General features: G+C 40.4%; 1 protein-coding gene and 2 pseudogenes across 1 annotated transcript; 2 read left to right on the forward strand and 1 right to left on the reverse strand.

Moving 5' to 3' along the window:
- The first annotated feature begins 6,790 nt into the window (after nucleotides 1–6,790).
- Nucleotides 6,791–7,425, forward strand: LOC118851477 (60S ribosomal protein L17-like). The gene has a single exon (XM_036760942.1). It carries the CDS (start codon nucleotides 6,830–6,832, stop codon nucleotides 7,382–7,384), a length of 555 nt encoding a protein of 184 aa, XP_036616837.1. The 5' UTR covers nucleotides 6,791–6,829; the 3' UTR covers nucleotides 7,385–7,425.
- A 7,952-nt stretch (nucleotides 7,426–15,377) lies between these two features.
- On the reverse strand, nucleotides 15,378–16,066 carry LOC118851188 (annotated as a pseudogene).
- Nucleotides 16,067–19,103: 3,037 nt separating this feature from the next.
- Nucleotides 19,104–19,203, forward strand: LOC118852533 (annotated as a pseudogene).
- Nucleotides 19,204–22,727: the final 3,524 nt, after the last annotated feature.

A 22,727-nucleotide genomic window follows, 5' to 3' on the forward strand; every position in this document is an offset into this window, starting at 1 on the left:
TTTTACTTGTATATGGTGGAAAATGATAGAATTTACAAGTTCTCTTCCTGAAAGATGGAAATTCATTTAAAAAAAATTTAATCATCTCAACAGTCAACGAAAATTAACATCTAGTTTGTTATAAAATACTTATTTTCCTACCAGCTTATGACAAACATTGTGTTAAATATACTTAGCTGTTATCTACAGACTCCGAGGTCACCTTTCCTTCCTCAATTGTTGTTGAATACCTGGCTTACAATTTTTCTCTCCTCCCTAACTCCAGACTTCCTAGTAGAGGTTTCAACATACCCATTGATTCTCCCTCAAATACCCTAAGTAGAGGTAGGTTCCTCTGCCTCTTCACTGCTCCCCCCCCCCCCCGCCCCACCATGAGCTTCTCCTTCACTCCACCTTATCCACTCACAAAGATGGTCATACCCTTGGTCTTGCCATCATCCACAAATACACCACTTCTCTGTTCAAGAATCCTGAAATCCGTTTATTCATCCACAATCCTGAAAAAACCCTCACTTGTTCCTTCTATCCCATTATCATCCTATATCTCTTCTTCCCTTTGTAGCTAAACTACTTGAAAAGGCTGTTTACAAAAGGTGCCTTCACTTCTCTCCTCTCACTCTCTTCTTAACCCCCTTACAATCTGACTTCCAACCTCATCATTTCACTGAAACTTCTTTCTCCAAAGTTACTAATGATGTCTTAGTTGCCAAATCCAATGGCCTTTTCTTTAATCCTCATTCTCCTTGACTTCTCTGCAGCCTTTGACAAATGTTGACCCCTCTCTTCCCCTTAATACTCCCTTCATCCTAGGTTTTTGGGCTACCACTCCCAGTTTTCTTCCTACCTATCTGATCACTCCTTCTCTATCTCCTTGTAAGCTCAAGCAAAGTGGATTTCTTGGAGTTTAGTTTTCTAGGATCCATGGCCGTAACAATCTCCTGTTCCCAGGTATTTTGCCTTGCCATTCAAGTGCTGAGTCACATAGGTTTTCGAACCTGATGGCACTGACTCAATCAGGTACTGAGTCACATAGACTCTGGTGCCTTCTGGCTCTGAGCCTATATATTTTGGGAATTGATCTTTTGCTGTGGGGGCTTGCTCATGGGAAGGATCTTTGATTTCCTGGATGGGACTCTGGGTAGTCATTGTTAAGGAGCCCTCTCACAAGATTGCTAAGACAGTTGGGGCCCTATCTCTGTGCTAATTTCTCTATGCTTCTCTGCTTATTAGTCTTTCTTGGATTATAGATAGATAGATAGATATAGATATAGATATATCTATCTATATATCTTTCTGCATTATTGAATTAAAGTAAGATCATTGACCCCTTTGAAGCTGTCTTTCCTTTAGAAAAGCAGATCAAGAACCTGTACTAGCAGTCCACCCTATGTGCTAGTGTGGTTGCTAATACACTCCTTTACTGAATCTCCCTCCTGATGAGTACTCTAACTGTAGGTGTCCCTCAGGGTTCTGTCCTCAGCCCTCTTTTCTTATCCCTCTATTATACTACTTAGTGATCTCATTAGCTCTAATAGATTTAATAACCATCTCTATGCTAATGATTCTTAAATCTATCTATCCCACCTTATTCTTTCTGCCAATTCCCCAATCTTGTATTTGCAACTCCCTTCCTGACATCTTAAACTAGATTTCCATTAGGCATCTTAAGCTCAATATATCTAAAACAGAACTTGTTATCTTTGCCCTTAAACCTTCTCTCCCTCCTACTTTCCTTATTACTGTAGAGGGCAACATCATACTCCTAGTCCATCAGCATCTCAGCCTGGGAGTCATCCTGAATTTCTCAATATCTCTCACCAATATCCAATATCCAATCTCTTGCCAAGTCCTGGGTTTTACCTTTTCAACATCTCTTGAATATAGCCTACTGGTCAAGTCTCAAGTCTTCAGTCCATCTTCCATTCAGTAATTAAAATGACTTTCAAAAAAGTGCAAGTCTAATCATGTCACCCCATCCCACTCACTCAGTAAACTCTAGTGGCTTTCTATCGCCTACAAGAGCAAAAACAAAATGTTCTTTTAGGCACTCAGAGCACTTCATAACTTAGCCCTCTCCTATCTTTCCAGTCTTACACCTAACATGAATTCCTTTGATCTAGTGACACTGGTCTCCTGGCTGTTCCAAAAATAAGACCTTCCATCTCTTGACTCCAAGAATTCTCTCTGGCTTTCCCTCATGCCTGGAACTCTCTCCCTCTTATCCAACAATGGACTTTCCTCGTTTCCTTTAAGATCAATTAAAATCCTACCTTCTACAGGAAATCTTCTCCAACCTCTCTTAATTCCAATGCCTTCACTCTGTTAATTACTTTCTATTTATTCTGTCTATAGTTTGAGGGTGGGGACTTTCTTTTGCCTCTTTTTGTATCCCTAGTACTTACCACAGTGCCTGGGACATAGTAGGCCTATAATAAATGTTTATTGATTGGTTCATTCCTTAACATTCCATTGCATATATTATTTTTTAAAAAAACAATGTTTGCACATAAACTAACTTTTGTATGGTAAGAAAGGTGAGAGCTGTGAGCTGCCTGCATCAGGATTCCAGCAGAAGCCAAGAGGGGCCAGCTGAAGCTGGAGGACCAGGAACCCAGGAGCTTGGAGTTCAGCCCTGGGGAAAGATGGGAACTTTGCAGCAAGGTGTTCAGTGTGCTTTTTTGCTGCCTTCCCCAAGAGAAGTCCTATTCCACAGGTCAGTTCTTTAGCAAGCTGGCACACAGGAACTTGATCAACCCCAGGTTCTTAGGCAGTCAGTCATCTAAAAGTGTATGGTTTTTCTTTGTAGGTCCATTCACAATCACTTTTGCCAAGCCTGTCCCTGTTTGGTTCAAGCAATATTTGCCCTTTACTGACTCTGTCAAATGCCGCTGGTGCTTTTCACTGGGTGACCAGTAGCCTGTGTCATTGTGTACAGTTGTGTACAGTTACTGAGAATCCAGGCCGGATCCAGTTGTACAAGTACCCATGGCCAACTTTCAAGCTGTTGTTGACCTCCACAGATCCAGCAATTGGTCACATTGAAACTATTGGCAATGACTTCCATCAATTGGATGAATTTGTTTTCACTCATTCCCCACGGTAGGGATGGTGAGACTGGGACTGCTTTACCATAGGTTAGGAAGAGTGCCAAGAATAGTGCCGAAGAGAACACTGGACCTTTCCTTTTCCCCGTCTTCATGATTTCCACCTCTGTCTCCTAGTCTCAACTAGTTCCTTTGTGGCATTGAAAGTGATTAAACAAGGTTGGGAGCAGACATTTTCTCTCACAAAGCACCCAGAATGCTAGGGTTATTCCTAATAACAAAAAGAGAGTTACCCAACACAGTTCTTGCTGGAGAGCAGAGTTCATCAGTCACTTGGATTTCTTCTGGAGGGTAATTTTCAGAGTCTCAGGATCTTGGTGAGTCACACTCCACTCCTGAGGTTCTTTCACCATTCCTTTTACCTTAGTATAGTGAGTCCAACCTTTTTCAGCAGTCCATATTGCAGTTTCAGTGGTCAACAGAACTTGGTAGGGTACTTCCCAGCTTGGAGTAAGCTTAACCTCCTTCCACACCTTGATCAGCACCCAGTCCCCTGGTTTGAAGTGCTGAGCAGTGAATTCAAGTGGCAGAGTTTGTGCCAATAGTCCCTTCTTCCTAAGTTCTGAAAGGGAGGATGGCACTGCCAGCATATAGTCCCTTAAGAATTTGTCTTTAGATTCAAACATAGGTAATTATCCCTTTCCCCTTTGATAAGGCAACCCATACAACATTTCATAAAGAGATAGCCCAGTGTCTTTCCAAGGGGCAGTTCTTATCCTCAATAGGGCTATTGGTAAGCATTTGGTCCATGGTAGCCTAGTTTCTATTCCCAATTTGGTTAATTGTCTCTTTGGAGTTTGATTCGTCCTTTCCACTTTCTCAGAAGATGGAGGATGCCAGGGGGTGTGGAATTCCCATTTGATATCCAGGCTAGACATAATATTCTGCAATATCCTAGCTGTGAAGTGGGACCCATTATCTGAGTCAATTCTTTCTACCATTCCAAACCTAGGAATGATTCCTTCTAAAAATCACCTTGCTGACCCCTGAGGCTGTAGCTGAATTCAAAGGATAAACATCTATCCATCCAGTTAAATGATCCGATATAACCAGTAAGTATTTCACCCTCCTGATCAGTGGCATTTCAGTGAAATCTACTTGAATACTCTGAAAGGGTCTCAGACTCAGGTTTTGACCCCCTAGTACAGACTTTCTCAATACCTTTCTGTTTACTTTTTGACATCACACACCTTTCAGTAATTTGTTTGGCTACTGTGTAAATTCCCATGCTCCCAAAGTGTCTTAGCATCACATCACGCATAGCCTGTGTTCTTCAAGGACTTTCTTTATGTAAAATCCCTAGTAATTCTCTTGTGATTTCTTTATTAATCATCTTTATTCTGTCAGGAAGTACTCACCAGCCGTGTCCCTCCTTTACAGCCCCTAATTTCTCCAACTCCCTCTCTTCCTTTTCACTGAATAAGGGAGATATTTTTGGCAGTTTGACTTCAGGTATGAGGACCAGTAGTTTAGTTCTTACTTCATTCAAGGATGCTCTTTTTGCTTCCTCGTCTGCCAGTCTATTACCAATTATTTCAGGGGAACTTCCTTTTTGATGTCCCCTGACATGGGCTACTGCTGTTTCAGATGGTAGTAGCAAATTCTTTAATACCTGCCTGATTAATTCTTCATGTGCCAATTCTTTCCCTCTGCTATTAAATAAACCCTTTTCTTCCCACATCTTGCCAAAGGTATACACTACCCCATAGGCATATTTTGAGTCAGTGTAGATTGTTCCCTCTTGTCCTTCTAAATTTTTGAGAGCCTGATTCAGGGCACATAACTCACAGGTTTGAGCAGACCATTGTTTTGGGAGGGCCTCTGATTCCACTAATTGCCATGTATTCCCATCTATGATGTCATATCCATTTTTCCTTTTTCTTTCCACCATCCTGGAGGAGCCATCTGTAAATAATCTTTTTCCCACTTCAAAGGGGAAATCCCTAAGATCAGGTCTTACTTTAGTTTGAAAATTTACTAGATATAAACAATCATGCTCCAAATCATCCTGTATTATTCTTTCTTCCCTTTGGAGATAAGGGGCAGGGTTAATATTGTTGCCAGTAGTTAGAACTAAATCACATTTCTCTAATAGGACAGCTTCATATTTCAATATTCTTGAGTCTGTCAACCAACGCCCCACCTTTTGATTCAATATTGTTCTGACTTGGTGAGGAGTACTTACTACCAATGCTACCCCAAAGGTGAGTTTCCTACTTTCTTCCACTAATAGGGCAGTAGCTGCTATTACCTGGACACATTCAGACCATCATAAGGAAACAGGATCAAGTAATTTTGACAAGAAGGCCACTGGCTGTCTCTGACCTGCCCATGATTGAGTCAAAACTCCTAGGCCTGCACCTTTGTCTACTGTGACAAACAGATGGAATAGTTTGTCTAAGGTTGGTATGGCTAAAGCAGGGGCTGATATCAGGGCTTGTTTTAATTGGGAAAACTGTTTCATTTCTTGCTCTTCCCATTCCAAATTACTGAGTTCTCCCTCTAGTAATTTCTTTTACAAGTTCTTAGTTATTTGGGCATATGAATCAATCCACAGTCTACAATATCCCATCAGGCCTAGAAACTTTCAAAACTCTCTCTTTGTTTTGGGTAAAGGCAGATCTATGATTCCCTGGATCCTTTCTGGGCTTATTTTTCTATAGCCTTCCCCAATCAGGTGTCCCAAATATTTTACCTCCCTTTCTACAAATTGCAATTTCTTAGGGGAGACTCTCAGGCCCTGGGAACCTAGGAAATTCAACAGGTTGATAGTTGCCTGAGAAACCCCTTCCATCTTCTTTCCAGATATCAACAGATCATCTACATATTACAAGAGTTTAACTCCTGGTGGAGTGGTGTATGACTCCAGAATCCTTTCTAAGATCTGCCTAAATAGGTTGGGAGCCTCTGTGAATCCCTGAGGTGGGAGTGTCCAGTGATATTGTTGCTTCCTTTCAGTTTTTGGGTCCTCCCAGGTAAATACAAAGAGGTCCTTACCACTTGGGTGGAGAGGATGTGCCCAGAAGGCAGTTTTCAAATCTATGACACTGAAGCACCTATGTTCTGAGGGTTTCTGGCTTAGGAAGGTGTAAGGATTTGGGACCACAGGGTGGTGTACTTGCACTATCTGATTGATTTTTCTTAAGTCTTGCACCAGCCTATAAGAACCATCTGGTTTTCTTACTGGGAGAATGGGTGTATTAAATCTAGACATGCATGGTTCTAGTAACCCATCTTTCAATAGCTGTGCAATTATTGATTTCAATCCCCTCCTTCCCTCCATTGCAATGGTGTACTGCTTGATACAGGCTCTTCCACCTGAGGGTCTTTCATCTGAATTTTTAGAGGTTCTATGTTCAATACACCTCTGTTTCCTTCCTTTGCCCATACCCAAGGATCTATTTCCTTGTATTCTTCAGTGCTTGAAAGATGCATATGAATAACCAATTGCTCACAAGATACTCTAATCTCTAAGTCCAATTTAACAATAAGATCCCTCCCCAAAAGATTAGTCCTGGCCTCTGGGATGCATAAGAATTTAGCTAATTCTTTTCTTGTCCCCCACTCTACATATGTTTCTTCAAAAATTGGAACTTTAAAATTCTCTCTCTTTGAGATGAGTGAAGCGCGGCTTTGGGGCCACTTCTCCTGTCCGCCGGGCATCGCCCCCATCAGCCCCTCAGTCTGGCCGAACTCAAGGCCTCCGTGAAGGGTCATCATTTAAAATGGTGAGGTACTCTCTTGATCCAGAGAACCCCACAAAATCATGCAAGTCAAGGGGTTCAAATCTCCGGGTCCACTTCAAGAACACCCGTGAAACAGCCCAAGCTATCAAGGGCATGCATATCCGAAAAGCTACCAAGTATTTGAAAGATGTCACATTGAAGAAACAATGTGTTCCCTTCCGTGGGTATAATGGTGGAGTTGGCAGGTGTGCCCAGGCTAAGCAGTGGGGTTGGACACAGGGTCGCTGGCCCAAAAAGAGTGCTGAATTCTTGCTGCATATGCTTAAAGATGCAGAGAGTAATGCAGAACTGAAGGGTTTGGATGTGGATTCTTTTGTCATTGAGCATATCCAGGTTAACAAGGCTCCCAAAATGCGACAGCATACTTACAGGGCTCATGGTCGAATCAACCCATACATGAGTTCTCCTTGCCATATTGAGATGATACTCACCGAAAAGGAACAAATTGTTCCTAAACCAGAAGAGGAGGTTGCTCAAAAGAAAAAGATATCCCAGAAGAAACTGAAGAAACAAAAGCTTATGGCACGGGAGTAAATAATGAAATTAGAGTGCAAATAAAAAGCGAAATGAAAACATTTGTTACAGTAAAAAAAAAAAAAATTCTCTCTCTTAACTCCAGAGACCTTAAGTGTTTCATTATCTACTCTCATCCCCTTTGGTATGTTATACAGGGAAGATCTTTTGGCCCCTTTATCCACCAAAAACACTATTTCTTCTCTAAGGTCCCCAACCTTTAAATTTATCAAGGGTTCTTGGTTGGATTTAAGGAGAAAGAACTCCTGAACTCCCTATTCCTCTTCTTCATCAAACACCATAAGTGGCACCACCCATTCCTCCTTTTTCAGTTTGGGACATTCTCTTTTGAAGTGCCCACTTTGTCCACAATAAAAGCATTCATTCTTCCCACTCCACTTTCCTCTGCTTGCTTTTTCCTCACTCCTTCCTTTGCTCTCCACTCTCTTCTTCTGATAGCCTTCTTGGTTCTATATGACCCTTTCTGAGCCTCCTCCTTCACTACTTCTCTCACTGTCTGCTCCGTTATTTTAGCCTTCTGTCTCTGCTTCACATCTTTCCTTCTTGCATACACCTTCTGAGTTTCTCTCAGTAGCTCTTCTAATGGTTTGGTATTCCATCTAACTAGCTTTTGGAGCTTCTTATTAATGTCAGGCCAGGAATTTGTTACAAAATTAACTCAGAGCATCCCCTCCGTGAATGGGTCTTGTGGATCTAGCTGGAGTATTTTCTCATATTCTCCCTCATTTGTTCTAGAAATTCTGAGGGAGTCTCATCTTTCCTTTGATTTATATCAAAGGCTTTGTTCAAATTCTAAGATTTTGATGCTGCCTCCTTAATTCCTGCCACCACTAATTCCCTTAGATTGTGCTGTCTCTGGGCTTGGTTATTATGATTCCACCCTGGGTCTCTGTTGGGGTACTTATCTTCAGCAGGCAGAACACTTTGGACTGGAGGGTGCCTTTTTGCCTAGCCCTCCTTTGCTGCCCTCCTAATCATCCCTCTTTCTTCCCCTGTGAAGAGAATATTAAAGAAACACATTAACTCAGTCCAAGTGTAGATGTTAGGTCCTAAAAACTGGTCTAATTGTTCTGATGGGCTCACTGGGTTCTCCGTTAGAGATTTCATCTCCTTCTTGAAATTTCTGACTTCAGTGGTGCTCAGTGGGGCATTCACAAAACTTATTCCCCCTCCAGGTCCTCCCATGGGTACCTCCTGAAGTGGAAACATTTTTGTTGCCTAAGGGTGTTGGTGTTTTCTGATTCACTAAATGGAAAATTGCATATATCCTTTTTGTACTGTTCCTCTTCTTTCCTCAGTCTAGAACACAATCTATCTCCTACTTCCTTTTCTAATTCTTCACCCAGGGTACTTGAGGTTGGTTCATTGGAAAGAAAGGAAGATGGAGAAGGGAGGGAGGATGTAGAAGCATCAGGCAAGGGTGGATTGTGTGGGGGAGGGGGGAGTGCTGACAAGGGGTTCCACTCCCCAGGATGACTCTCATCTTTTGACTGCATTTCCTTGTCCTCCCCTTTAGTCTGGTTTAAAAATATATTTGTGGGGGCTAAGGTCCCTTTTATCCAATATGATGCATAGTTCTGCTCTTCCTGACTGCCTCCTTTATTGTTCACATATATATTTAGCAGTTGGCATATCCAATACTCATCTTCCCCAAACCTGGGCCAAAAGACCGAGGGTCTTAAAATAAGCTCTTTTGTCCAATCATAACAACAGTACTTAATCATTTTCTTTTTATCTTTCACCTGGGTTTGTGACCCAGATTCCCAACTGGCTAGTATTAGCCCCAGCAGGCTACTTTGGGGTGTATCTGAGAGAGGCTCTTCAAGCCCTTCCCCCTTCTTAGGCACCTTTTCTTTTGAATTCTTCCCTCCCATCTCTAAGTCAGTCTATTAACTAGTGCTTAGTTAACCCAGATCAAATGACTCCCAGAGATGAGGGACCCTTCCCTGGATCAACAAAGGCAGTACTTTGCCTCCAATTTCCTACCTTTGTTCCATATATTGACTTGCATGATCCTTGGCTGTTTCTTTTGCTCCCCTGGGTTGTTGCCATTCAGCATCTCCCTGCAGCAATAGCCGCTGTCTTCAGGATTTTTGCAAGCCCTGAGGAAAGTGAAACCTAAATGCCAGGACTGTTGAAATTAGTGGGAGTGCTCTTCCCAGCCCACTTAGATCGCACCTCTCTTGGTGGTCACTGGATTCCAGATGAGCCCCCCAAATTGATATAAAGAAGACCCCCAGACTCAAATCTGAAGTTGGAGTCTCAAGTGTTTTATTCAAGAGGCTGAAGTGTTTCCCCCTTCGATTCTCCTGAGAAGTGGGCACAACTCCTCAGAAAGGAAGAGTGTACTGGGTACAGAAGCAAGTGCGAGCTTTATAGGCCTAGTGCAATCCCTCCCCTCTAGATCAGGTTAGTAGTAACCCCTCCCCTCTGGATTAGGATTGGTCCTGTTCCTCCCTGGTTACATCATTCCCTATATGCCCATTTTAGTTATTAAACTGTTGCTAAATTGTTGCTGACCAAGGTTCCTGAGGGCTCCCCACCCCTTCCACACATTGCTGAGTAATCAAGTTCTTTTTCTTGGTTGTCGCAAGGTCTGGGCCCTCTGTATGGAAACTTGTTTCACAAGAGGGGCCCTATGGCTTCATCTGTGTGGACACTGAACTTTATATTTTATGTCTTACACACCTGAAAACGGGTAGGGGTCTGAGAGGGAGAAACCACAGAGACTGCCTTGGAGGCAGGGCCTGAGGCCTGAATGGGTGGGGAAGGTGCCAAAGAGGGATATATTGCAAGGACTGTCATGGGGACAGGGCCTGAGGCTGGAACCTGAGCAGGGGTAGGGCTATGGTGGGAGATGCTGAGGGGACTGCAGTAGGGGCTGGTCCTGAGGCCAAAACCTGAGTAGGGGTTGCCTGGGGGGAGGGGCCATGCATGGGAGGAGATGAAGAGTAGGACATGTGGAAGGTGAAGGAGGCAGAAAATGAGGGGGGTTTGGGCTAGGGGAAAAAGGGAAGGAAATCAGGGTAAAGAGGAGGTGGCCAAGGATCGGGGGCATGGGAAGCAAGGGGCCTCGGGTGACGTTGGGGAACAGTAGGAGGGGCTGGGGGAGATTGGGGTGGGGATAGGAGCTGAGGAGTTGGTGGGAATGGAGGCAGGGCAGGAGGGGAAATCCTGGGGGCCATAAGAAGGGGGTCATCCAAAATGTCCAGTTGATCCCCATTGCTCCTTTGTGGGGTGGCTCTAGCTGTGAGCATCTTATAATCTTTTCTGAGAACAGGGTTCCTAGAGAGTTCCACGAAGGCCATTATGTAGTTAATTTCTACCCATTTTCCTTCTCAGTGACAGTACAACTCTAACTGTAATAGAGTATTATATTGTAAAGTCCCCAAAATGGGCCATGCTTTGTGGTTCTCCAGTTGATACTGAGGCCAAACGGTGCTGCAAAAGAACACCACCTTTTTCTTTCTAAGTTCTTTAGAGAAACTAAAGTTTTCCTAATTTTTTAAAGGCAACCCAAAGGTGAACTTTTGGGAACTGAAAAGGATTGACCCATTATAGGTGTGGGGGCTGGAAGGCCCTTCCTCTGTAAAGGAGGATCTGGGAGTAAGCCATGAGAAACAAACAAAACAAAACAAGACCCCCGCCCCTCCCCCAAAGGTAAAAAGGTACTTGAAGTTTTCCCAATTTCCTAGTGCTTCGAGAACTGAAAGAATTGGGCATACACTTCTGGTGGATAGGGCATCTGTCCTTGCCCTCCATGCTTCAGAAGGTGTGCCCAGGTCCATGACCTCGAAAATAACCACTGGACTGAGAACCCCAGAGTGTCAGGCTGAGCATGAGACAGCCTCCTAGCTGTCTGACCTAATGGGACCTGAGAGGTCAAGCCCAATAAGCACCTCCAAGATACTTGCAAAGTGACCCCAACTGTAGGGTGAGAAGGGAATAGAGATAGGGAGAGGCTTACATACCTTCCAGTCTTGGCTGGAGAAGAACTTGAAATTAGCAGTCTTTCCCGTCTCAGGAAACCAAAATATTGAGGTGCAGGGGTGTTCAAGACTCCAAAATACCAATATGCCGAGTCCTGCCCAAATGAATGTGACTCAAGCCTTCTTGCAGCCAAAGAGAAAAACAAAGTTTGTTAAAGATTCACCATATTGGCTAGACTCGTAAGGAATCTGAGCATTTGTGACACTTGTATTGACAAGCAGGCCAAATTGAATCTGAGCTAGATTGAATCTGAGCATGTCTTCATGGAGGCAAGATGAATCTTATATACAGAAAGACTGTGGGAGGGATCTAGGGGTGGCCAACTAGTCTGGTGTGGGTCTTGAGGAGGAGTCTAAGGAGGATCTTGATGGGACTGGTGTGATTAGAGGTCAGACTCCAGGAATGGGATTAAAGGTGAGAAATATCTGAAGGCTACAATGGAGGGCTAGGCTAGGTTAAGGGTAACAGATTTGAGCATGAAAAGCTTATGGCCTCAAGCAAATGCCAGATCAAGTGGGAAGATTCAAGGTGTCATTCAGGGGGGTTCCCAGAGCCTATACCCCACAACGACCACAGAGTAGAAGCTTAGTTTCTTTTTAGGAGTTACTCAGTGATTAAATAACTTAGCCCCTGGGGCCAAAAGTAGTTTATAGGCAGCAAGCGAACTTGGTTTGGTTTCTCACCTGAGAGTCAGGGAATGACTTCCAGTCAATCCCAGGTCCCAAATCCATTAGGAGAGAGTGGTCGAGATAGTTTTTCGATAACCACCTTTCCCTCAGAAAGAGAAAACCAACTTTCTTTTTTCTTTTTATTTTGCCTTTGGGTTGAAGAAGACCATTCAAACACCAAGTCAGGACCTTGTTGAATATTCTAAGCAAGCAGTAATAGTTGGCCAACTTTGTGAAATTTTCCTTGTTTGTTGAGTTTATACAACCTCATATTGGAGACAATTGTGAACTGATCCAATCATTCTGGAGAGCAATTTGGAACTTGCACAAAGGGCTATAAAAATATGTGTCGGGGGTCAAACACTATGTTGACTGTTCCTTGACCCTTTCTGAAACCAACCAACGTAGACATGTAAGTTAAGGTTAAAGTGCTTTTCCTTTTTTTTTTTTTTTAAAATAATTAATTTATTTTTAGTTTTAGTTTACAACATTCAGTTCCTCAAGTTTTTGAGTTTCAAATCTTCTCCCCCTTCCTCTCCTCCCCACCTCCCCACACAAGACAGCATGAAATCTGATATAGGTTCTACATATACGTTTACACTAAACATATTTTCAAAATAGTCAAGTTGTAAAGAAGAACTATAACGAATGGAATGAACTACAAGTAAGAAGAAACAAAACAGAAACAAAAACAAAAGAAAAAAAAGAGAGCAAATAGTTTGCTTAAATCTGCATTCAGTCTCTAATTCTTTCTCTGAATGTGAATCACTTTTTCCATCACGAGTCTTTTGGAGTTGTCTTAGAACCTTGTATTACTGAGAAGACCCATGTCTATCAAAGTTAGTTATCACAGATACCATGTGTCAGTAATAATGTATAATGTATTCCTAGTTCTGCTCCCATCTCTCAGCATCAGAACATATAGGTCTTTCCAGGTTATTATGAAGTCCATCTGCTCTTCATTTCTTATAGCGCAGTAGTATTCCATCACATTCATATACCACAACTTGTTTAGCCATTCCCCAATAGATGGGCATCTCCTTGATTTCCAATTCTTTGCCACCACAAAAAGAGCTGTTATAAATATTTTTGAACATATGGATCCTTTTCCCACTTGTATAGTATCTTTGGGATACAGCCCTAGAAGTGGTATTGTTGGGTCAAAGGGCATGCACATTTTGCCTTTGGGCAAGTTCCAAATTGCTCTCCAGAATGGTTGGATCAGTTCACAACTCCACCAGTAATGTAACAATGTTCCATTTTTCCCACATCCTCTTCAGCATTTATCATTTTCCTGTTTTGTCATTTTAACCAATCTGACAGGAGAGATGTGGTACGTAAGAGTTGTTTTGATTTGCATTTCTCCAATCAACAGTGATTTAGAGCATTTTTTCATATGACTATAGATATCTTTAATTTCTTCCTCTGAAAACTACCTGTTCATATCCTTTCACCATTTATCAATTGGGTATAAAGTGCTTTCCTAAATTGACATCAGCTCCATTATCATTTAACTTTTTAAGACTGGTGTTCATTTATTTCATTCTTCATTTTGGATTTAAGTCATACTTATGAGGAAAAACTTTAGTTTTTACTACTTTTAACTGTCCTGTGATGTAAATTAGCAGTTGTTATGTTGATACAGTTAAGAAATTCAAATAATGACTGAAAAATAAAAACCCAAACATTTTAGAGTACCACAGCAGACTTCGGAAAACCTTTTGAACTAAGGATTTAAAAAAAATCCTCCACAATGCCTGGTTTGTGTTTGGGGTGAACGATACAGTTTGTGTGTGTGTGTGTGTGTGTGTGTGTGTGTGGTTAGAACAGAACTTATTAGAACATGATCAAAGTCTGTATATGCCTTAGAATAATTTACATTTGACATATATATCATCTAATCTTGTTGCTTCTCAAAATTTTTCACTCCAACTAACCATTTAATTCCTCTTTTAGGAGAATGAGACACTTTAGGAATCTAATCCTAAACATGACTACATAGCTCTTTGTAAGTAAAAGATGCTTATTTAGCTTCAATTGTAAAAGACTTTGCATGGGATTAAATACTTAATCTCAGATTACATACAGAAAGCATTGTATATCTTAAACAAACAGTCTAAATGTAGATTGCTTGCACTTCAGGATGTGCTGTACACAGAGATGTTAATTCCTAATTAAATAACAAATCTAAAAAAAATTGGATTTCCCTCTGAAATAAGACAAGATAGTTCGTAAGTTACTTTCCTCTAAAATAAATGTTTACGTGAAATTTTTTCTTATAACAAACAGTTGTTTATGATTTTAACTTCACTAATTAGTATATTTATATTTCTTCATCTCTATTTTATATATATCATGTATATATATTATTATAATTTGTATATTATTCTGAGATATTTCAAGGGCATTCTTGTTGTTGTTTGTCCTTCATTCTTTTTTTTTTTGTCCTTCATTTTTGAAGAGGACCGTGACATCAGGAAGGTCATCACCTTGAACTGGATTTAAGTGAGAGAGGGCTGTGCAAAGTCACCAGCCTCACTTTCTTCTCTGGAGCCATCTGGATCCAGTGGCAAGATATAGATCTCACCTTATCTTATATGTGAATTTTTTCTGGGGTGGGCGTGCTGCAGGATACATTTATTTTCACTTGAACATGAAAGTAAGAGTGCCACATGCCCCTTTCTCAGAGATTGTGTGCTCCCAGCAACCCTTCCCACCATCGGGCATACACACAAGCACTTGTGCATGAGAGTGCACAGACAAGGGGTTCTTGGGCTTCCCCACTCCCCCCTTCTCACTGCTCCCAAAAAGTAGAGCTGACAGAGGGTAAATGAGGAACCCAGACTAAGAAAAGGGCCCCTAACCACTGTCCCTGGGAAATGGAGGGAGAGAGAGCGAAGCGCCAGGGGCCAGGAGTGAGCAAGTGAGGAAGCTATACCTTTAAAAGTATTGTTCAACTCATTCCTTACAATCTCCGTGGGGTGGAGGGAATGTGGTGGTAAATCCCATGATACAACCTTGACTCTTACCTTTCTCCAGCAAGCTCTGACACCACATCCCTTTGGTTTCTTAGACAAAACAAAACAAAACAAAACTAGCCCTCATGAAGCCTGAGGGTGATTGAGAAAGCCTCCTATTGACCCCCCAAACAACTTCAGCAGTGGTTCCACAGTGCCCTCTGAGACAAGACTGCTTCTTTCTTCCTTGCCCTGGCTGGATTCCCAGGCTTGTGGAAGTCTGGGTGGAGAAGGGGATGGGAAACACACCATTTCCACTTTTTCGTCTTTTCCTTTAAAAAAGAAGGGGAGGGGGAGCAAAGGTGACAGGAAAGGTGTGGAGAAAACCCTAAACAGTGTGTGAACTCCAGAGATGGTGCCAAGCTGAGGCCCCAGATTTGTGAAAGGCAAGAGAAGGATCAGGGCAGTGCCTGCAACATCAAGTTCCTCAGGAGTTCCTGTTGGCCCAGCTCATAGTTCTCATCCACATTTACCAGCTGCTTGATAGCTTCATGGCCCACAGCCTGTTTAAATGAGTCTGTGATGAAGACACCTTTGGGCACCTCCGGCAAGGAGCCTTTGATGTAGTCATGCCAAAAGGCATTGAGGTAGGTGAGCTCAGAGAACTTGATGTCACAGATGATGGCACCCAGGTTCTGGGATTTGAGGATGGTATTGGCCTGGCTGAAATGCCTAAACTGGCATTCAAGTGGGTCCTGCTTATGTGAGAAAATGTTGCCTTGCAGAGCTGTGTCACGCTGGCAGTACTTAGCCCTCAGCGAAAGCCTGATGTAGCAGGTCTGCTTCTCTTTGGGGTCTGGTGTCACGGACTTCTGGAGCTTCTGCTGACTTACAAGTGTGACTCCCCCTTGAGCTGACTGTTTGATGCACATCTGTTGGCCAGCATTGGGGCAGCACACCACAGGATAGCGGGAAGGCATTTATTTAGTGGTTTGGGGAGGTCCTGGCTCTGGGTTACTGTGGGTTCTGGGGGCATTAATAGGTACATGACAAACACAAGAGCTCATTTATTTAATTACATGGGATATGGAATTGACTACAAATTCAGAGTAAAAACAGTGGGATCTTTCATACTTCCATCCTATTATATTAACTCAGAGGTATTGGGGTATATTGCAACAAGATTCATTATATTAAAAAAAATTATAGTTTTACTTGCCCTGGTTAGCTATGAAAGCAAGAAACAGGGATATGATTATAACAATATCAAAAGTGGTCCTCCAATCCTAAATCTAAGGATACAGAATGACTCAACATAGGTGTAATAGGATAAAGTAGCCTTAGTTCTATTTGGTTTCAGGTAAGAGTTGTATTTACTATTTGGAATAGTATATACTAATAATATATAATACAGAAAAGTTTCACCTCATTCACAGAACAACATAACCAACTCAGAATTAATCAGGTGGGAAACATTCCTGTCCCCACAATGGGGAAACTGAGTAAAGAGGATCCTATTTTGGGCTACACCAAGGTCATCCTCTCAACCTTTCCTAGGCACAGAGATCCACCTATAGTAGTTTTCAGACTGGACTCCTTTGCTAGTGGCTATTTTCCCTGAAATGGTGGTTTATTGACAATGATCATTCTGATATGTGAATCAAAACTCAGAACAAACCAGATTACAAGTCCATGAGATTTTACCTCAAATAGCAAAATTTCACTAATCATAGTTTAGGACTCATATAGTTATCTCATGTTGTTGTGTTAAGTTAGTTAGCAATAAAAGTTTACTAGGCTTCTCACAAACAAAAATGATTCCACTCAACATCCTTTTCTTTTTCTTCTCCTTTTCCTTTTCCTCCTCCACCTCCTCCTCTTTCTCCCCTTTTTCCTTCTCCTTATGTCCTTCCTCCTCCTTCCCCTCCCTCTGCCTCTTCCTCTTTGTTCTCCTCCTTCTCCTTCTCCCCATCTTCCTCTAGTTTAAACTCATCCTGATGTCAAAATCAAATATTAGAAATAAAGAAAATAGTAACATTCTGGAATTTCACATAGGTGGTGAAGGTATGATCATTCACCGCCCCCCACAAGACAGAAAAACACTGGCTAATTATCGTAAATCTCCACAAAAATACATATCTATCTCTTAAGGTATTGTGTCTTAACACTTCAAGCAAGATTAAATTTCTAAGACAGGAATCTATTAAGACTAAGTTGGTTCAATATATAACTTCAATATTGTTTCAGGTGTACCTTCTTAATTTTCATAATCACAAATTGCCACAACTACTACAACTACAAACAAACTTATAAATTATCCTTCCTTTGTCAGGGAGTATTTGTAATAGGAGGGGATCCCATTTTCTCTAAAAACCAATTCATGAGTTCTTTCAAAGGGCTGATAAAATTTTATGACCTTGCTCAAGTAGATGGAACTTGGCAAATTTACAAATGGGAGATTTTACAATCTCTCTCTCTCTCTCCCAACAAAGTAATTATTATTCTTCTCTTTTAAAATATACCTAATTAAATACTTCATAGATTTTAATATTATGTCAATAACCTCTAATGACTTAATTAACAATTTTACAGTATCCAAATAAAAGAAGTTAAATTATCCAATGACAAAATCTTATCCTCTTAACAGCATTTATCATTCATCTAAATCATGAAACAAAACTATTAGTCAGATGACACTGAATCAATCAAATGCATTTCCAAATTATCTTATATAGAAAACGATTCATCTTATCACTTTTGACATTTTACAGTAATCACTTCTAAAACCCAGTAAAGCATTCAACTAAATAAATAGCAATAATTAATATTTATATAGTGCTTACCATATGCTAGGTCTTATGGTAAGCACTTCAGAGTCATATGACTCTTGAAACAACCCTTTTATCCTTTTTACATATTAGTAAACTTAGATAAACAGAGATGAGGTTACTTACCCAAAGTCACACAGTCAACAAATTTACAGAGAGATCAGTTTTTTAACTCATATTTTCCTTGATCCATGATGTTTCAGCATTTTGCTTTAATGCCAAACTCTAATGATAAAAGAGGCACCAAAATTCACTGAAGAGAAGAAATCCTTAAAAAGCAGAATTAGCCAAGTGGAAAGAGAAGTACAGAAATTCACTGAAGAAAATAATTCTTTAAAAATTAGAATTGAGCAAGTGAAAATGAAACTCCATGAAACTTCAAGAAATAATAAAATAGAGTCAAAAGAATGAAAAAATAGAAGAAAATGTGAAAAATCTCATCAGAAAAACAACTGTCCTGGAAAACAGATCAAGGAGAGATAATTTAAGAATTATTGGACTACTTGGAAGCCATGATCTAAGAAAAAAGTGTGCATATCATATTTCAAGAAATTATCAAGGAAATCTGCCAAGATAACTTAGATCCAGAGGGTAAAATAGAAACTGAAAGAATCCAATGATCATCTCCTGAAAGACATCCTAAAATGAAAACTCCCCGGAATATTCTAGTCAAATTTCAGAGTTTCTATGTCAAGGAGAAAATATTGCAAACAACCAAAAAGAAACAATTCAAATATCCTGGAGCCATACTCAAGATTTAGTGACTTCCATGTAAAAGGAGCAAAGGGCTTAGAATATGTTATACTAGAAGGCAAAAGAACTAGGATTACAACCAAGAATATTCTACCCAGCAAAACTGAGTTTAATCCTTCAGAGGAAAATGGATATTTAATGAAATAGAAGACTTTTAAGACTTTGTAATGATGAAACCAGATCTGAATAGAAAATTTGACATTCAAACAAAACACTCAAGGAAAACACAAAAAGGTAAAAATGAAAGAGTAATTATAAGGGATTCAATAAAGTTAAACTGTTTACATTACATTTTATGGGAAGATGATACATGTATCTCCTAAGAACTTTATCATTATCAGAGTTACATAGACAGGCCATGAGTTTATTATGTTGGTATTATAACCAAAGGAAAAAAAAAACAAAGAGAGAAAAGGGATACACTGGGAGAAGAGGGACAGGATAGGTATAACGGTGAAGATTTTATCACATAAAACAGGCATGCAAGGAAGAGCTTTTACAACGGAGGGGAAGTCCATTGTATGTGCTTCAGCAGCACGTATACTAAAATTGGAACAGTACAGAGATTAGCATGGCCCTTACACAAGGATGACACACAAAATTGTGTTGTATTTCATCTTTTAAAAAATGGAGGTGAATATAGAGGTGTGTTTGACAGGTCATGCTTGAACTACACTCTTATTGGAATTGGTTCAAAGGCGAGAATACACACACACACACACACATATACACGCATACACAAACATATACACACATGGACATTCAATTAGTTATAGAAATGTAACTTATCCAAAATGGAAATTGGAGGGGAAGGGAATAAGAGAAAGGGGGAGATGATTAAAGGGTGAGCAGATGGTTAGGAAGGCAGTGATTAGAAGCAAAATAGAATTTTGAGGAGGGACAGGATAAAAAGAGAGAAGAAACAGAAGAAAATGAGATGAAGGGAAATACACACTTGGTAATCATAAGTGTGATCATGAATGGGATGAATTCACTCATAAAACAGAAGTAGACAGCAAAATGGATTAGAAACCAGAATTTAATGATATGTTGTTTACCAGAAACACACTTGAAGCAGAAAGACACACAGTTAAGACAAGGGTCTGGAGCAGAATCTAACATGCTTCAGCTTAACTAAAAAAATTGCAGGGATAGCAATCATGATCTCAGACAAAGTAAAAACCAAAATAGACCCAATTAAAAGAGATAATCAGGGAAACTACATTATGCTAAAAGATACCGTAGACAACTAAGTAATATAAAAAAATTTTTGCAGGAAGTTTCTCTGATAAAGGCCTTATTTCTCAAATATATACTCAGTTCTAATAACTGAGTCATTAATTAGAGTCATTCTCCAATTGGTTAATGGTCAAAGGATATAAACAGACAATTTTCTGAAGAAATCAAAGCTATAATCATATGAAAAAGATGCTCTAAGTCACTATTAAATAGAGAAAGTCAAATTAAGACAACTCTGAGTGCTGGAGGGGATTAAGGAAAAAAAAATAGGTGATGAACTGCTGGTGGAATAGTGAACTGGTCCAACCATTCTGGAGAAAAATTTGGAACTAGACCCAAAGGGTCTAGTGTATACTATATAAACTGTGTATACCCTTAGACCCAACACTACTAGGTCTGTATCCCAAAGAGATCAAAGAAAAAGGAAAATATGTACAAAAAATATTTATAGCAGCTCTTTTGTGGTAGCAAGGAATTGGAAATTGAAGGGATGTACATCAATTGGGGAATGGAATGAAGCATATGACTGTGCTGGAGTACTATTGTGCTGTGGGAAATGATGGGGGGGTGGTTTAAAAAAACTGGCAAGACTTATATGAACTGATGCAAAGTGAAATGAGAATTGAGAGATCATTGTGCCCAGTAACACCAAGTTGTAATAATGATCAACTGCAAAAGACTTGGCTACTCTGATCAATACAATGATCTAAGATAATTCCAAAGGATTCAAGACAAAAAAAATGCTATCCACCTCCAGAGAGAGAACTGATAAACTCTGGATGCACGTTGAAGTGTAATTCTCTCACTTTCTTCATTTTTCTTGCTTTTTAAAAAATAAGTTTTACATTATTTCACATGTATAATTGTCATCATATTGCTTGGCTTCTTAGTGGATAGGGGAGGGCATGGGAAGGAGATGAAAAATTGGAATTCAAAATTTAAAAAGAAAAGAATATTCAAAATAAATTAAAAATTAGACTTAAAAAAACAGATGTAGAAAATTGACCTCTGACTTGACTTTGAAATTGGGTTGCTTCCAAGCATGGATACTCTCTGTATGTATGTAGTCTGGCCTAATTGTACAGAAGTTTCTGACTTCATTTTCTTGAGTGTTCTTTCCACTTCCTCACACAAAATATCAGGCACTGAGGTATTAGATTATGAATGTGGTGATTCTACTGTAATTAAATGATAAAAAGAGGTTGCTATAGAAACCCTACTAGATCTTTTCCATTTCACATCTCTTTGTTGCCCTTGTTCTATAATAATAACATAATTCTATATTGTCTTATGTTTTACACAGGTTTATTGGTGTCAAATGATTTGTTCACCTTCATATAGCTAGTAAGTAGGAGACCTGGGATTTGAACCCAGGTATTTTCATGCTAAATCCAGGATTTTTCCCTCTCTGCCCCATTATCTCCAGAAATACTCTTGGCATAATCTGACTTAGTTTGGTCTCTCTCCAAGCTTTTTTCAAGTTTGTTTCATTGCCCTTTATCGTTTCCCAAGGTGATTCTGCTTCTCATTTTCATCTCTGTAATGTTTCATAAATGAGCTCAAATCAAGTCTTTGGTCTCTTTCATTTCTTAATCTCAAAACTCATTTTTTTCACCATCCTCTTCTGCTCTCACCTTCATAGTCAAGTTGTTGAGGGAGAAAACCCAGGGATTCAGGAATCCCAAACTAAAGTTCCCAGGGTAGGGTTGCCTGGAATGAATTCATGGACCCAAGCAATCTTTAAGTCAAGTTGGCAAAAGTTTATTGTTACGCTTCACAGCAGGCAAGAGTTCTTATGGAACCTGCAATCTAAAAGGGGATACAAGTATATCTTATATAGGACATTTTGGGGTGAAACATGTGCCAAGTGTGTCAATTAGTTGTTTTGGGGTGGGATTAGGGAGTGGTTAAGGAGTGGGTAGTTCTTAAAGGAATATGCACAATTAGTATCTACTGCTCAGGCTTTTTACCTAGAGTTCACTGGGAAATAGCCCAAGGTGGGGCTACAAGGAGGTATGGTTTTGGCCATGAAACATCACTAAGTCAACTAATGGTCAGGGCTGACTGGAAATGTCCAGGCTGCTTCCATTAAATGTCTTGTTAGACAAGAGGAATGCGACGGAGTATACATTTGACTATGTCTAGGATACATATCAGTAAGTAGTAAATATTGTTATGGCCCAGTGCACAGTCAATTAGCATGTACACAGGAAGTTGGACTAATAAATTTTATAGGTAGGTACAGCTGGCTACTGTGTCAGGAGGAGAGATAAGTATTTTGCTAGGTCATGGTGCCCTTTAACTGGAGAGGAACTGCCTGAGACAGTATTTTGAGGCTAGGGAGAGATGTGATTTTAGAACTGGATGTAGTTTTGGAATTGGGATCCAGGCACAGGCACCTAAGCACAGGCTAAGGAGAAATGTGATGTTAGAATTAGAGTCCAAGTACAAGCACCCAAGCACCCTCATCAAAGTTATCCAGTACTGGAGTATATGTTCACTTAGTTTTTTTTTTTTTTTGCAGGGGGGAAGCAGGGCCGTTGGGGTTAAATGATTTGCCCAAGGTCACACAGCTAGTTAAGTGCGTCAAGTGTCTGAGGCCAGATTTGAACTCAGGTCCTCCTGACTCCAGGGCTGGTGCTTTACACACTGCACCACTTGGCTGCCCCATGTTCACTTAGTTTAAAGGTCACCAATATGGGAATCATTTGAGACAAATGAAAAGTTCATGAGACAGAGTTTCTGGGTAGTTAGTAATCAATTTATTAATGAGGCTAGCTGATAGTCAATAAATTGATGGTCAGTGGTTTCTCTGGGTAACCAAAGACAAAACCACTGAATACTTAAATGCCTTTAGAAAAGGAAGTGCCCCTGGTAGGTGAAAATCAACCCTGATTGGTAAACAATT

The sequence above is a fragment of the Trichosurus vulpecula genome, chromosome 5 (assembly GCF_011100635.1).
Source record: "Trichosurus vulpecula isolate mTriVul1 chromosome 5, mTriVul1.pri, whole genome shotgun sequence".
NCBI lineage: Eukaryota > Metazoa > Chordata > Mammalia > Diprotodontia > Phalangeridae > Trichosurus > Trichosurus vulpecula.

Excerpts from the sequence above, each read along its gene's own strand:
- LOC118851477 (XM_036760942.1), top strand. The coding sequence starts at position 6,830 with ATGGTGAGGTACTCTCTTGATCCAGAGAACCCCACAAAATCATGCAAG.